Genomic DNA, 16,995 nt, shown 5'->3' on the forward strand with positions numbered 1-16,995 from the left:
GTCATCATTTCAGACAAGCGACTGTCAAATCTCTTAGAAACATCCAGTAATGGAGGACCCACAACTTCTGGAGGCAACAAGCAAAGATTTCACTAAGATCAGGATTCCTCCCACCCACATCGTGCCTTAAAACAATGCCCTAAAAAGCAAACAATAATAAAACAATCAAAATAATGAACAACATATCAAGAAATCCGTGCCCTAAAGCAGTAAAAAAATGTCTATGGAGGCTCTCAATCACCCAGGTCGTGGTTGTCCCAAAAGATGCTTTTTCCAAAAGGCAAGTGGACTTTCTCATTTTTTTTCCTTCGAAATTTTTTTGTTCAGCAGCATAATAAAATCCTTCAGTTAGAAATGAAACTTGTTCTCGATCATAAAAACTGACTTTTTATGGTGGAAAATTCCATGTGCCGAAAAAGAGCCTTTTTGCTGTCATAACTCCCAGGCTGCATGACAATCGGGCCAATTCCTGAAGCACTGGTAGTTCTCAACTTAACAACAGTTCATTTAGTGACCATTCAAAATTACAACAGCACTGAAAAAAAGTGACTTATGGCCGTTTTGCACAAACCATTGCAGTATCCCCACATGAACAAACCTCATACGCTTGGCAACTGACTCATATTTATGACGGCTGCAGTGTCCCGAGGTCCAAACTCACTTAACAACTGTCTCGCTTAGCAAAAGGGATTTTGGGCTCAATTGTGGTCATAAGTCGAGGACTACTGTGTTTTTTCCATCAGTGATCATGTCCATTTTGCTCCTACCTGACATTTTGTTCAAAAGATTAAAGCAAAGAAGCTTGGAATATCACGCAGCGATTATGTCAACCTGCAAACTTTGTTTCCCAAAAGCCCTTCTTCCCCTCCGCAATGAGGACTAAAACATGCTACTTTCGGTGAAAATCTAGCCTAGAAGGCAAACAGACTTTGTAAAGTCTGATAAAAAAGAAGTTAGGGCAGCAAAATTTCCTATTTAATAACCGTGTTTCCTCAAAAATAAGACAGGGTCTTATTTTCTTTTAACCCCCGAAATAAGTGCTTGGCCTTATTTTCGGGGAGGTCTTATTATTTTTGAGGTGCAGAAGGTGGCGAGCGTGGTCACCTCATGGCTGCTGCTGTGTTGCAATATTGGGGGGCTTATTTTGGGGGGAGGGCTTATTTTCAGGGGAGGGCTTATTTTAGCACATACGCTCAAAAGCTCATTTGGGCTTATTATCCAGGGAGGGTCTTATTTTGGCGGAAACAAGGTAGATGTGGGATTCTTTATCGCCCCCCCCCCTCACCCACAGGGCTTTCAATTGCTGCCTTATCGCTTAATAAATAACCTTTCATCATTTCAGTGGTGACTTTTTGCTAGTTCTGTGTCCCCAAATAGTTGCAAAAGCCCTCTTTTCCCCTTCTTCCACCCATTTCTGAACTGCGTATGAAAGCCAGCGGAATTTGCGGCTTGAGCTGGCTGTTGCTGGTTGTTTTCACTGGGCGAGTTCCATTCTCTCCGCCTAGACAACAGAATTTCCCTATCGGTCCCCACAGAGCATTTAATTTGGGGAGAAATGGGCACGTTTCAATTTAAGCCTATATTTTAAGCACTGGCAGTTATAGGGGTGGGGTGGGGTGGGGGGGAGAAGAATAAAAAGAAGTTAAGGGAGAGAAGGATCACCAGCTCGTTCGCGAGATTAGTTTCACAGATGTGTAATCGATGCTTATTTATTAGACATTCCCTTTAAAATAAAAATGGGGACTGGGTGGATGTTCTTCATAGGAGCTATTTATCATAAAAATCCGGATTATTCCCAAAGAAAACTCCACTGGAAGGCTATTTAGAGGACACAAATGCAGTTTTGTTGTTGTTGTTGTTGTTGTTGTTGTTATTTACAGATTCTCTACTCCCATCCAGAGTTGGGGTTGAAAAACATTAGCAAGGAGTTCTCTGCCTGGTTGCTGGGTGGGCATGGGCATGGTGGGTGTGACCTATGCAGCCTCCTGCACCATCGGGGGGGCATTTTTGCCCTCCGCAGGCCCCGGAGGCTTTCCCCGAGCCTCCAGGAAGCTGAAAACTACCTCTCCCAGACTCCGGAGGCTGGAAACGGGCCCGTTTTCAGACTTCCGATATTTCGGGGAGACCCGTTTTTCACCTTCCCGGAGCCCCTGTGAGGGCCCTGCACTTACCTGGCATGATGCACGGGCCACGTAGAGACTTCTGGGAGGGGAGGGGCTTGGAGGGTGGGCGGGGCCAGCCGATCTTTGCAAAATTAACATCCGGTTTGCCTGAACCGGTGCGAACTGGCTGAATCCCATCCCTGCTCCCATCCCAAAGATTCTCTGAACATTAAATCAAGATTGATTTAAAAAAATGTCCAGTACAGGTAGTCCTCGACTTACAGAAGTTTATTTAGCGACTGTTTGAAGTTACAACAGCAGTGAAAAAAGGAACTTACGACCCTTTTTCACACTTACAACCATCACATCATCTGTGGTCATGTGATCAAAATTCAACCGCTTGGCAACTCATTCATATTTATGACAGCGACCTCCTGTCAAGCAATCTCAATGGGGAAGCCAGATTCACTAAACAACCGGGCTCTTAACAACTGCAATGATTCACTTAACAACAGTGGCAAGAAAGGTTGTAAAATGGGGTGAAACTCATTTAACAAATGTTTCACTTAGCAATAGAAATTTTGGACTCAATTGTGGCCCTAAGTCAAGAATTACCTGTATTACTTGCAAAGAAAAAAAATAATTCAAAGCAAATTTAAAGTGAAATATCCTACATTGTTTTTGCATATCCGTTACAGTTCTACTACATAAATATATAGCTATTTGTAAGGGAGCTTAAATAACTGAGTGCACACTTTCTCCATGACTTATTTTAAGCTAAAGAGCAGAGTTTAGTCATGGAGCTACAAGAATCAGCCTCAACACCTCCAGTTTAAAAGAGTAAAGAAAATAGGTGATGGGGCAGATGTGTATAAGTGAAATCATAAAGAGTTGCTCAGAGCAAAATCAACATCATCATCATCATCATCATCATCGTCGTCGTCGTCGTCGTCGTCATGTTCTAACTTGCTTTGTTTCCAAGGTCTTATTACACAGTGGCTACTCACGTGACACATGGTGACTTGCCAGTAAAATAGAAAGAAAATAAAGCAAAACCACAGAATATGACTGTGCCTAGTTTTTATTCTACTTATCAACTCTATATGGCAGTCCTTCTCACCCAAAAATGACTGATGTAGAAAATGCCATGGTAAATCATCTACAGTTAGTACTCGATGTGCAACAATTCATTTCGTGACTGTTCAAAGTTACACTTTTTCATAGTGATTTATGACCGTTTCTCCACAGATAGAACTTTGGCAGCATCCCCATGATGTGATCAATCGTCAGACACATGGTAGCTGATTCGTATTTATGACAGTCACTGTGTCCCGGAGTCATGTGATCTCCATTTGCGACCTTCTGACAAGCAAAGTCACTTTGCAGCCAGATTACTAACTTAACAACTGCAGAGATTCACTTAACCATTGGTCGTAAAATAGGGCAAAACTCATTTAAGAACAGAAATGTTGGGGTCAATGTTAGTCATAAATCAAGGATTACCTGTACTTCATCCTGATTGGGCTGTTACCTGTGTGAACTTTCAACCACAAGAAAGCACAAAATTTCCATGATTAAGCGAGGCAGTTATGTGAGGGGCACTTCATTTTATGACTTTTTTTTGGCATAGTTGTTAAGTGAATCATGCAATTTTGAGCAAATCTGGCTTCTCCCGCTGACTTTGCTTCTGGAAAACCGGCTGGGAAGCTTGATGGTCATACATATCTAGGGCCCAAATTTTAATCATGCAGCAATGGGGATGCTGTAACGGTCATAAGTGTGAAAACTGGTCGTAAGTCACTTTTTCAGTCTGTTATGACTTCCAAAGGTCACTAAACCGATGGCTATAAGTTGAGGACTATCTTTATATGGAATGGAGAAACAGAATGGAGTAGGAGAAAGGAGCAGTAGTTTCTACCCATTTTTGTTGCGTTCAAAGAAAAACAAGACAAGAACCAACAAATGGAAACTAATCAAGGAGAGAAGCAACATGGAATTGTGGAGAAACCAGTGGAACAGCAATGGAACAACAAAAGAAACTGGACAGCCACTTGTCTGAAATGATATGCTTGAGCAGGGGGTTAGACTAGAAGACCTCTGAGGTCCCTTCCAACTCTGCTATTCTCTTATCTGAGATAGGAGGCTAATAAATACAAAATACAAATATATAAAAAATAAACATGTTTTATATCTAACAAAAATGTATTGAGCTCATTTATTTATTTGTATCCTGCCTTTACTATTATTATTTTTTTGCAAAAGAATCGAGTTATTTTAATTTAATTGAGTTGAGTGAGAATGGCTGGCCCAAGATCATCCAGCACAGCTAAGGCGGGACTAGAACTCACGATCCCTGGCTTTTTAGAGGGCTGCCTTCACCACTAGATCACACTGCACAACTTATTTAACATCTGACGTCAAATGTGGGTGGCCCAATCCTAGAAGCACAGAACTGGGACTCATAAGCCAAGAGCTGCTGACTGTTCAACCTTAGCAACTTGAAGACTGGTGGACTTCAACTCCCAGAATTCCCCAGCCAGCCACCAGTCTTCAAGTTGCCAAGTTTGGAGACCCCTGTGTCAGAGGAAACAGTCACATGGTCATTATTGTCCAGATCTTCCTCTCCCATCAGCCTTGACTCCTGGAAGCACCTCAAAGGCTGGCTGCCTCCAATAAGACAATCCAAGTTTGAAATGAAACATATGGAGAGACAAAATTACTCCAGAGATAGAGTGGCCGTGGGTAAATGCTCCATTCATTCAGGTTAATTCCATTCTCCTGGGTCAACCTAGCTGGAGAACGCCTACCACCTGCAGTTGACCACTTCCCAGTGGTTTTAAAAACCAGATGTTTTGTGAAGAAGAAAAAAATAGGGATTGGGGAGAGCTGTAAAGTGGAACCACCCATTAAGAATGGCTGTGTCTGGCTGGCTTGCAAATGGAATTGCAGATGATTCCTATTGCCATTTTAAAAATAATAAAGATGAGGCTAACTTGATGGGGGGAAAAGCTAATAACGCTCTGATTTACATACAGCAGATAGGCAGGCATGTCGATCTGCGTGTACACAGAGAGAGAAAGACTCATAATTACATAACAATAATAACTCATAATAACAAAAGTTTCCATAATTGTCCTTCAATTGAATCAGGCTTTTTGAGTTAATCTCTTCCTTGACCTGAATAACGTGATCCCCAGAGAATATCCAATGTACAAAAATCACATCACACCAACGTCAGTTAACTTGATCCCTAGTAAAATTGTGTGCAAGCAGATTCACAAAATCTCTTCACGCCAATGTCCCAAAGGTGCTTTTTCAAGAGGCAACTGGACTTTCTGGTTTTTCTTTCAAGATGTTTCCAGGGATGGGCGGGTTCGGGTGATCCTCTAGCTAGAATTCTGTCCAGTTTGGCGAACCCACAAATGCCACCTCTGGCTGGCCATGCCCACCCCTCCCCTCCCAGGAGTCTTCCCGCGGCCCGTCCATCATGTCAGGTAAGTGCAGGGCCTGTGTGAAGGCTCGGAGACGGTGGGGAAACAGTCCTACCGAAGGTTCTGGCAGCCTGGAAACGGGTCTGTTTTGGGCCTCCAGAGCCCAGGGGAAGCAGTTTTTCCCCTCCCGGAGTCTCAAGAAAAGCCTTTGGAGTCGGGGTGGGGTGGGGGCAAAAAACAGGTCTATTCACCCTCCCAGAGGTTCGAGGAAAGCCTTGGGAGCATGGCAAGGGCAAAAAATCCCCCCCCCCCAGTGGTGCAAGAGGCTGACTAGGCCATGCCACCAGGGCCACGCCCACCCAGCAACGGGGCAGCAAACCCATTGGTGCAATTTTTGAAGCCACCCCTGGACATTTTGTGTCTCATCCAACTGGCTTCTTTAGGATAACTTCAAAGACCTTCAAAGAAAAATCAGAAACTCCAGCTGTCCCACCTTTGGTTAATGTCCGTTAGCCTGATAACTGGTAAAATTGTGTGGCCGAAGGCTGGCAGAATGCACCCATGAACACCACACTGGCAACACACTCAGACAACATGATGAACAACCTTTCAGTTCACAACATAGAGGCAGATTTAGCCATAGTTTTCAATTGGGAGAATGCGACCATCCTGGATGCCAGGCCAAGTCCAAAAATGCCAAGGGATTTCTAGAAGCCTGGCACTCTGGCGGATTAGCCATCAAAAGCCACATGGACATGGACAGCATCTATAGATTATGCAAAAGAGACCGTTCGACAGTTCATTTAGTGACCGTCTGAAGTAACAACAGCTCTGAAAAAAGTGAGTTACAACTGTTTTTATGGGGCCAAACTCGCTTAACAAATGTTTCACCTAGCAATGTAAATTGTGGGGTTATTGTGGTCATAAATCAAGGACTGTCTGAAGTTTGACACACACACACCTCTTCTTTATTGACCCCCCCCCTCTTCTTTGAGCCCCTCTTCTCTTGTGAGATGTTGGGACACTGCTATCATGTCTCCCCTAGTTCTTATTTTCATTCATCGCTCAACATTGCTGGATAAAGGACTCTTCCCTTTTATGAAGTAACCAAAACAATTTCTCATGGATTCTTCCTCCTCCCATCCTCCCCGCTTGCTCTCTTTTCAAATTGTTTGGGGAGACACAAAGCCTTCCTCCCTTGTTCTATATCCATGAACTCCTCCTTGCGAATGTTTCCTTTGGGTTGTTGTTTTTTTTCCTTTTCTTTTGGTGCGGTGAGAAATGGGGGTCGCTCCCCTTCCATTTGTAAATCTTGTAATCTAAGGCCCGAGTCGACTGGAGCCGTTTAGCAAAACCAGCATCAAACGCTGGGCCAGAATAGACAATCTGCTTCCCATTTGTACTTCAAGGCTGCGTCCTTTTTGATGGTTGGGACGGGAAGGGGGGGGGGGGAGTCACCACCGTCATCAGCATGTAACACAGTGAAACTGAGCAAAGTTAATTATTCCAATTCAGGACTTTTTTCTATCCAGAAAAAGAGCCCAGATCAAGTCTTGTCTGAAGCTTGTTCCAATATCTCAGGGGCTGTCCCAAAGAAGAGGGAGTCAAGCTATTCTCCAAGGCACCTGAAGGCAGGACAAGAAGCAATGGGTGGAAACTAATCAAGGAGAGAAGCAACCTGGAACTAAAGAGAAATTCCCTGAGAACGCGGACAATTAAGCAGTGGAACAACTTGCCACCACAAGTTGTGAATCCTCCAACATTGGAAGTTTTTAAGAAGAGATTGGATAACCATTTGACTGGAATGTTAAAGGGCCCCCCGTGATGGCGAACCTATGGCACGCGAGGCGTTGCGCTGTCAGCTGGCCAGCTGACTTCAGCTTTCTTTTGAGGCCGTTATTTGCCCTCCGGCGGCTTCCTTGAAGACTCAGGAGTACGAAAAACCAGCCCTATGGGCAAACCAGAACTTCGCAGACTTCCGTTTTGCTTGAAGCCTGTTTTTTGCCCTACGGAGCCTTCAGGGAAGCCTCCTGAAGGCCCCTGGAAGCTCCGGAGGGCGAAAATCAGCCCTACGGACAAACCGGAAGTCACCATTCCCAAATTCCCGGTTTCCCCATAGGTTCGCTTTTTGCCCTCCGGAGGCATCAGGGAAGCTCCTGAGGCCTCTGGAGGGTGTCCGTGGGAGGGAGTGGAGTGGGAGAAGCTGTTTGGGGAGGACGAAAAAAACGTGCCAAAGCGGGAGGGGCGTCAGTGCTGGTTGCGCACATAGCATTATGAGTGTGGCACACCCGTGCACAACCCCCCCCCCCCGCTTTTGGCACAGGAGCCAAAAAAGGTTCGCCATCACTGGTATAGGGACTCCTGCCTGAGCAGAGGGCTGGACTAGAAGACCTCCAAGGTCCCTTCCAACTCTGCTATTCTATTCTATTCTATTCCACTCCACTCCATTCCATTCCACTCCACTCCACTCCATTCCCTATCCTTATCTTTATCTCTATCCTATTTTACAAAGCACCTGAAAGCAGGACAAGACACAACAGATGGGCACTAATCAAGGAGAGAAGCAACCTGGAACCAAGGAGAAATTTCCTGACAGTGGGAACTGTTAACCAGTGGAACAACTTGACTCAGAAGTTGTGAATGCTCCAACACTGGAAGTTTTAAAGAAGAGATTGGACAACCATTTGTCTGGTATGGTATAGGGGCTCCTGCTTGTTCAGGGGGTTGTACTAGAAGACCTCCAAGGTCCTTTCCAACTCTATTCTATATTAAAAGCTTCAATTAAGAAACTTTGCGGTTGAGAAGAAGGAGAGGCTCAGTTTTCTTCAGCGTGGAAGGAAGAAGGTCCACTTGGCCAGGGGTCCAAGCAGTGCAGGCCAGGGGTGTCACGCAATCCATAACAATCTGGTTTGTGATCCCAGAATCCTCTCTCAGTACAGGGAGTCCTCGACTTACAACTGAATGTTAGTGGCAGAAACACAAGGGCATTGTGGCTCCGTTCCGAGGAGAATAAGAACCCTGCGTAGATCCATTCCTTCAGCATCCATCACTTCATACACAAAGCACTTTGTGAAGAGGAGCAGCTGCCTTGAAGGACAGCGAATTTTAGCCCCGTGGAGTCGATCCGGATGGCCTGCAAGCCTTTGGGTTCTCCATTGTTATAATCATTCCCATCCTTGGGTTGTTGAGCTGGCAGGCTGCCCAGGGCTGTGCTTCAGACCTTCCGCACACCAAGTGGGGGAACGTTGAGGTCCTGCCATTCCCTTGAAGTGATCTGAAGCAGAACTGCTCTTTCTGGCAGGGAATTAAAACCTCGAGTCCGTTCCAGGCCACCGGTGTGGCTGAGGACCGGCCTGCTACTTGGGGTTCGCAAACATCATCCGTAGGCCCCTTGACCGAGAAGACTGCGCCATCCTTAAGCTGGACGCCACTTGTTGAGATTTTAAAAAGTCACGTCGTGAGTGGAAATCTTCAAAAGCTACTCCTGGAACTGGGAGAGATAGCCTAGGCCAGGAGGTGGCAACCCACAGCTCTGGAGCCACATGTGGCTCTTTCATCCCCCTCTGTGGCTCCCTGTCGCTGGTCGGCTCCACAATTGATAGGGCTTTTGGTTAGGACAAGGGGAGGAAAAAGGAGGCCACACTAGGAGGAGACTCTATGGTGGGGGAACCGGATTTCCGGTCTGTTCCACAATTGAATGGGGGGGCTTCCGGTTAGGAGCTTTGTGGCTCTTTGAGTGTTTAAGGTTGCCAACCAGTGGTGGGTTCCAGATCCCGGTACGCTGCAACGGGGCCAGGCGTCCACCACAGGCACACGCACTGCACTCGCATGCACACCCACCGCCCTGCGATGCTCCAGCTGCTCGGCGCAGGTAACGTAGGTGCTGTACATTACATGACCCGGTTAGCTCAAATAGAGGTAAGGAACAAGGGAGGGAGGGTGGCCGGGCCCTCCAAAGCACCGGTACAGTACCGTGGCCGCTGCCCCCAGCTGCCACTGGTACACCCATACCAGGGCGTATCGACCGGAACCCACCACTGTTGCCCCTGATACAGGCAATCCTCAACTTACATCCATTCATTTAGTGACTGTTCATAGTTACAACAGCACTTTGAAAAGTGACCTGACCATTTTTCACACTTACAACTGTTCTAGCATCCCCATGGTCACGTGATCAATATTCAGCCGCTTGGCAACTGACTCATATTTAGGACGGTCGCAGTGTCCCGAGGTCATGTCATCTCCTTGCCCAGACTTCTGACAAGCGAAGTCCATCGGGAAGCCACATTCACTTAACAACCGTGTCACTAAATTAACAACTGCAGTGATTGACTTGTGCACTTCACAACTGTTGGCCAGAAAGGTTATAGCATGAGGGAAAACACACTAAATTACTTTCTTGCTTAGCAACAGAAATTTTGGGCTCAATTGTAGTCATAACTTGAGGACTACCTGCAATTCCCTGATGGGTTTTCAGGGCTGAGGTTGAATTTAAATCTGGTTCCCTCCAGTCCCAACCCAACACTTTAACTATACACGAGAGCAGTGATGGCTAATCTTTGTGTCCTCGCATGCCGAAAGTGTTGTTGCACACACCCATAATGAACACCCTCCCCACATGCCCCTCTCCCCGTGCCTGCACACACGACCCCCCTTGTCCCCCCATGCATTCACACGCATCTCCCGTATTCCCCCCACCCACGGGCAGCAGAGACCCAAAAATCAGCTGGCTGGGGGGAGGCACACACACATGCACAATGGAGCTAAGCTGGGGCGACGGCTCATGTACCCGCTGAGGGGGCTCTGCATGCCACCTGTGAGTGGTTCACCATCCCGGCACTACAGCATGAACGGCTTATTTTCTTTGGGGTAATTTTTTGGAGCTCAACCTGACAACAAGAGAAACTGCCCAGTTCAAGCTTTTTTCCTGGGGAAAAAGTAGCATTCTAAAAACAAAAGCGTGGAAAATTAAGACCGATCACGCAACTTTTCTTGGTGCCGAATTTGCCTTTTCTCCTCATCCAGAAGAGATTGGTGGAAATTCCTTTTTATACATTCCTCCCACATAGACACACTCCGGGGTGGGTGGGGGGTGGGGGGGTGGATTTCTTGCTCTTCTTAGGCTACCTTAGCAAGGGACCGGCTGAAAATAGGAACGAACAACAGTGCAGACTCCAAAGGATCACTTGTTAGCCCAAGGAAGACATGAAGTTTTTTCTGACCAAAAACGCTGCATGTAGGATTATAAACATCCTGACAAGCATATAATCACCAATGTAAACAGCCCCGTAAGCTGTAAACATATCCTAAAGGATAGTGTTGCAATGCAACTTTCAGAATCCCCAAGTAGCATTGCTAATGAGCTGAATAACCTCTTCGTTGATCAAAAAAAAAAAAAAACCGAGGCTTAAGCATCCTGCATGACTCTTTGCTTCCATTCTGCGAAAAGCAGATGTGCGAATAAGACTGAATCATGTATGTTTGTTTACTCTGCATCTACAAAAGATAGAAAATTGGGGTTTTCTTGGCACCAAATTTTGGATTCTTCTGAGAGAAGATTTCATGTGCTCATCGGCTGCAGGGGTTTTTTTTAATGGTACCCACCATATTTAGAATAGAATAAAAGAGTTGGAAGGGACCTTAGAGGTCTTCTAGTTCAACCCCCCCCCCCGCTCAAGTTTCAGTTTCAGTTTCAGTTTATTGGGATTTATATGCCGCCCTTTTCCCTGGGGGGACTCAGGGCGGCTTACAACCACAGGGGGGGGGGAGGTGCAAGGTCAAAAACAAAACAATATGTGAACAAAGAAAGATAGTAAAACACAACTTTCATTCAACAATCAAACACTCGGGCGGGTGAATTGGAAGCCTATCCCCAGGCCTGCTGGGAGAGCCAGATCTTGAGGGCTGCGCGGAAGGTCTGGATAGTGGTGAGGGTACGGATCTCCATGGGGAGCTCGTTCCACAGGGTCGGAGCAGCAACAGAAAAGGCTCTCCTCCGTGTGGTCGCCAGTCGGCATTGACTGGCAGATGGGATTCGGAGGAGGCCCAGTCTGTGCGATCTAATTGGTCGATTTAGGGAAGTAATCGGCAGAAGGCGGTCTCTCAAGTACTCAGATCCACTACCATGGAGTGCTTTAAAGGTGGTCATCAGTACCCTGAAGCGCACCCGGAGACCAACAGGTAGCCAGTGCAGCTCGCGGAGGACAGGTGTAACGTGGGCGAACCGCGGTGCAGAAGACCCAAACCATTTTCAACAAATGGCTGTCCCATTTCTTCTTAAAGACTTCCAGTGTTGGGGCATTCACAACTTCTGGAGGCAAGTTGTTCCACTGATTAATTGTTCTAAATGTCAGGAAATTCCTCCTCAGTTCTAAGTTGCTTCTCTCCTTGATTAGTTTCCACCCATTGCTTCTTGTTTTACCCTCAAATGCCTTGGAGAATAGCTTGACTCCCTCTTCCTTGTGGCAACCCGTGAGATATTGGAAGACTGCTATCATGTCTCCCCTAGTCCTTCTTTCTATTAAACTAGACCTACCCAGTTCCGCAAACCCAGAGGTGGCATTTAGCCGGTTCGCTCCAGTTCAGGAGAACCGGTAGCGGCAGCTGCGGGAGGCTTCACCAACCCGCCTCAACATAATGCACAAGCACTGCACATGCGCAGAAGGCGGTGTGCTTGCACAGACGAGGCACATGCGCTCACATTTGCAAACCGCTAGGGAAGGTACGTGAATCCCACCGTTGCTGCAATCTTTCTTCCTATGTTTTATCCTCAAGTTCCCTAATCCACTTTCTTGCTCTTCTCTGCACTTTTTCCAGAGTCTCCACATCTTTTTTGCATCGTGGCGACCAAAACAAAAATTTGTTCCTAAACATTGGTTGTTCAAAAAAAAAAAAAAAAGCAGTGTTTTAGAGTTTCTTTTCCGGAATCTTCCTAGGTATTGAGGTCAGGCTGACAGGTCTGTCTTTCCTGGATCTATTTTCCCCCTTTTTTTGAAGATAGGAACTATATCAACTCTTTTCCAGTCCTCTGGCAGGTTCCCCAGTGCTTCATTACAAAGTTTCATTACATAGGAAGAACCTCAGGGAGTCTGAGATAAAACCCAAGTTTACTTTTTTGCAGAAATGTAAACATTTACAGGTACCATATTTTCCTGAAAATAAGACCGGGTCTTATATTAATTTTTGCTCCAAAAGATGCGTAAGGGCTTATTTCCGATTCGGTCTTATTTTCAGGGAAATACGATAAATGTGTCTATCTGGCTGACCATCTTAACTGGGGCTTATTTTTGGGGTAGGGCTTATATAATTACGAGCATCCTGAAAAATCCAAAAGGTAAAAGATGGCTTCCAGGTCTGACAGCCAGGGCTTACTTTCAGGGAAACATGTTGGTCCTCAACGTGCAAAAATTATTTGGTGACTGTTCAAAGTTACAATGCTGGAAAAAAAAGGGACTTGTGACCATTCTTCACACTTACAACCGTTGCAGCATCCCCGTGGTCAACATGATCGAAGTTCAGACAATTGACAACCGGTTCATATCTACGACGGTTGCAGTATCCACGGGCTACATTATCACCTTTTGTGACTGTACGACAAGCAAAGTCAATGGGGACTCACTTAACCACCCTGTGACTTACTTAACAAATGGAGAGATTCACTGAACAACCGTGGCGAGAAAGATCGTAAAATGAGGCAATATTGACTTAACCAACCGTCTTCACTTTGCGACTGAAATTTCGGGCCGGATTGTGGTTGTAAGGCAAGCACTACCTGTATTTTCCATCTTTATCCACAAACTACAATTACAGCAATTGGAAAAGTTAGAGGAGGAAAGACCGTAATTAATTGGAAGGGCGAGGGTGGTGACATTTGTTCAGAAATATGTATGTTATTAGGAAGGGAAGCAGACCTATTTTGGAGACATAAAGAGGAGTCATCTCTGGCCCAAATTCAACTCATACAGAGGTTCACACTCTACATCAGATAGGAACAAGCCCTGGCCCACACAGGATTTGCCACAATGAGCCAATTAAGGCTCAACTGAGCTCCTTGCTGTCTTTATTATAACAAGCCAACAAGGCCACAGAGCAACCCCCCTCTGGATGTAATCATCTTACCCAGAAGATCCGATGCTTTTGCACACAGCAAGGAGAGGTCTCTTCTCAGCAAAGTTATCACTCTTCTCGCGATCTGGATGGAGCAGAACAGAGACACGCACAAGCGTTAGTTACGTCTTTGCTGCCCTGAACGATTAACTAGACAGAGATCAAATGTCGTATATAAAGGCGCTGTTATTGAATTGAATCGAATTGAAGACTTTATTTGGACAAATGTGGTAAGACATGTAAAGAACTTGTCTCCGGTATAGAACTACTTGGTATGCTTGCAAAGCAACACAGAGGATAATAGTAGTGATAATACCAATAAACGGGGTGAAGTAAAGATGATAAGAAGGATAAATAACAATACTACAGCCACTGTGTGGGTTAATACAATAGAACAGAACAGAATAGTTGGAAGGAACCTCAGAGGTCTTCTAGTCCAACTTCCTCCTCAGGCTGGAAACCCTACACCAATTCAGACAAATGGTTATCCAACATATTCTTTAAAAATTCCAGCGTTGGGGCATTTACAACTTCTAGAGGCAAGTCGTTCCACTGATTAATTGTTCTAACTGCCAGGATAGATTGAACTAAACGTATACAATGCACAGTTTTGAAGGGCCATTAATGTTTTTGCTTAACAAAGCTATACAAAGGCTTACACTGACATATGGAGGCCATGTTTCTAAGTAAAGCTGCTTTGGTTTGAGTCAATGGTGTCCCACCTGGGCAACTTTAAGACTTTTTTTTAACAGTAACAGAGTTGAAAGGGACCTTGGAGGCCATCTAGTCCAACCCCCTGCTCATGCAGAAGATCTCTACTAGGGATTCAAACCACCAAACTGCCAACCTTTCTGATTGACAAGCTCAGCATCTTAGCCACTGAGCCACAATCCTGGGAGTTGAAGTCCACAGGTCTTAAAGTTGCTAAGATGGAAAAACTCTTATGTTCCAACAATGCTGAAAAGGGAGCTGTGACATCCCATGAGCGATATATCTTTTAACAGTCTTGAATCCGATTACCCTGAGGATCACTGCCTTCTCTAAACTGAGATGAGGCTCCAAGGCCCTTGTGTGTCTCTCTCTTTTGCTAATTAATCTCTCTCTCTTCTCCTAATTAGTGAAGGTCCAATTGGTAATTGAGAGCATCATGGCCACGTTTCTGCTAAGCCCAGCAGGCTTTTTTCCCTCAATTTCATACTCTCCTTGTTCTTAAATTGTTTCTGAAGCCATTTCTGCTCAGGGGTGTGTTTCATAACAATGCAAAGTTGACATTATAAATCCTTCTGTTACACACAACCATACATCCCTCTGTATACCTGCTGGCAGATCTTTCTATTGGGCAAATAATTTATTTTGTATTTTCCTGTATATATTTGATGTATGTATGTATGTATGTATGTATGTATGTATGTATGTATGTATTTATTTAGTGTCACAACCCCTGGTATGCCCAAATATGGGAGGAAGCAGACTGCTTCCATTGTCTGTCTATCGGCTCGTCACAAGAGACCATCGTGACAGAAACCCAATATGTCGTGATGGTCTCTTGTGACGAACCGATAGACAGAGAATGGAAGCAGTCTGCTTCCTCCCATATTTGGGCACACCAGGGGTTGTGACACTAAATACATACCTACTTCCCTGGCTCAGCTGATAAGGAGGAGAAATTTGTGGCTCAGTGGTTAATACAACTGCTTAATATGTAATACAGCACAGGTTCAAATCCCAGTAAGGGTATGGCTAGCTGATGAGAGCTAAATAGCTTGAAAGAGATCTATACTAGTCTCCCTTTATTTATCAGCACAAATACAACATACATACATACATACATACATATATATATATATATACACACATACACACACACACACATATATATATACACACACACACACACACACACATATACATACACACACACACTCATACATACATACATATACACATATTAATATTATCACACCCAGAGATATTTTCCCAAAGTGACAATCAAAGAACAGAGGGGTTGAGACTAGGGACTTATAACCAGCTACTCAGGCAGCTCGCTGAGAACAAATGCATCTTTCAGGTTTGGCTGAAGTTGTAAAGCAGGAGGGTGTTTGGTTTTTCAGTGTGCAGGTAGTCCTCGACTTACATTCATTTAGCGACTGTTCAAAGGTACGACAGCACAGAAAAAAGTGACATGACCAGTCCTTGCTAGGGTGGCACAGTAGTTAGAATGCAGTATTGCAGGCTAATTCTGCCAAATGCCAGGAGTTCAATCCTGACCGTTGACTCAGCCTTCTGTCCTTCTAAAGTCGGTAAAATGAGGACCCAGATTGTTGGGGGCAAGAGGCTGACTCTGTAAACCGCTTAGAGAGGGCTGCAAAGCTCTGTGAAGCGGTATATAAGTCTAAGTGCTATTGCAGGCAAACTCTGCCCAGTGCCAGACCTTCTGACCAGCCAAGTCAGTGGGGAATGCCAGATTCACTTAACAACCGTTTTACTAATTTAACACCTGCAGCGATTCACTTAACAAACATGACAAGCAAAGTTGTAAAATGGGGCAAAACTCACTTAACAAATTTCTCACTCAGCAACAGAAATTCTCGGTTCAATTGTGGTGGTAAGTCGATGGACTCCCTGTATTTCTGTTACGCTAACAGAAAATCCAAAAACAAATAATAGCGATAATAAAACGATATTTAAAGAGAGTTAAGAGTCTTCCTAACCACTGACTTCTTTCCCATGAGAACTCAGGCCATTCGATCAACAGAAAATGTAGCTGAAAATGCTCTTCACAGAGCTTAGATTTGCAGTTTAACCATGGTCTTCTAAAAATGAAATAATCTGAAATAATCTGAACAGAAAAACCATTAACACAGAAAGGCAGATTTTTCACTCAACAGTATTCCTGAAGATTAAAGAGCCCGGGTAGAATCCGTGCACTTAAAACGTTTACCAATCATCTACAGAATTCGTCCTCCCCAATTATGTCTCGGTTTATTCAACATTTAATGACTCACAGAGACAGTTTTACAATCAACAATCCATTCTATGAGCACATTTACATTATATGAACCCTTTGTTGATAAACATTGGAAGCTCTTTTAAGAAACTCGGGCAAACAAAACTGTCACTCCCCAACAGACCAACCCAACTTTGCCTAAAACACAAACTTGAAAAAAGAGTTACACGGAGAATGCTGTATACCGATTAAAAAACCTTATTTTAAAATAAAAGGATCCTGGGGGTGGCCGGGGGGGGGGGATGGGTATTTTTCTATCACAACCTTTTAATGCACCTCTAAGAGCCTAATGGTTCTATAAAGATGGGGAAACCGGAAAACAAAAGATACCTGGATACAATTGGATGAA

The 16,995-nt window shown here is 44.8% G+C and overlaps 1 protein-coding gene across 1 annotated transcript in view; it reads right to left on the reverse strand.

Annotated features, from left to right (window-relative positions):
- The window catches only part of BCAS3 (BCAS3 microtubule associated cell migration factor), a 448,094-nt gene that overhangs the window by 382,468 nt on the left and 48,631 nt on the right, over nt 1-16,995 (reverse strand). Inside the window, 1 exon segment of the mRNA XM_032216614.1 lies at nt 13,652-13,724. Within this exon segment, the coding sequence (XP_032072505.1) occupies nt 13,652-13,724 (73 nt within the window).

Source organism: Thamnophis elegans, chromosome 4, assembly GCF_009769535.1.
Source record: "Thamnophis elegans isolate rThaEle1 chromosome 4, rThaEle1.pri, whole genome shotgun sequence".
NCBI classification, from domain to species: domain Eukaryota; kingdom Metazoa; phylum Chordata; class Lepidosauria; order Squamata; family Colubridae; genus Thamnophis; species Thamnophis elegans.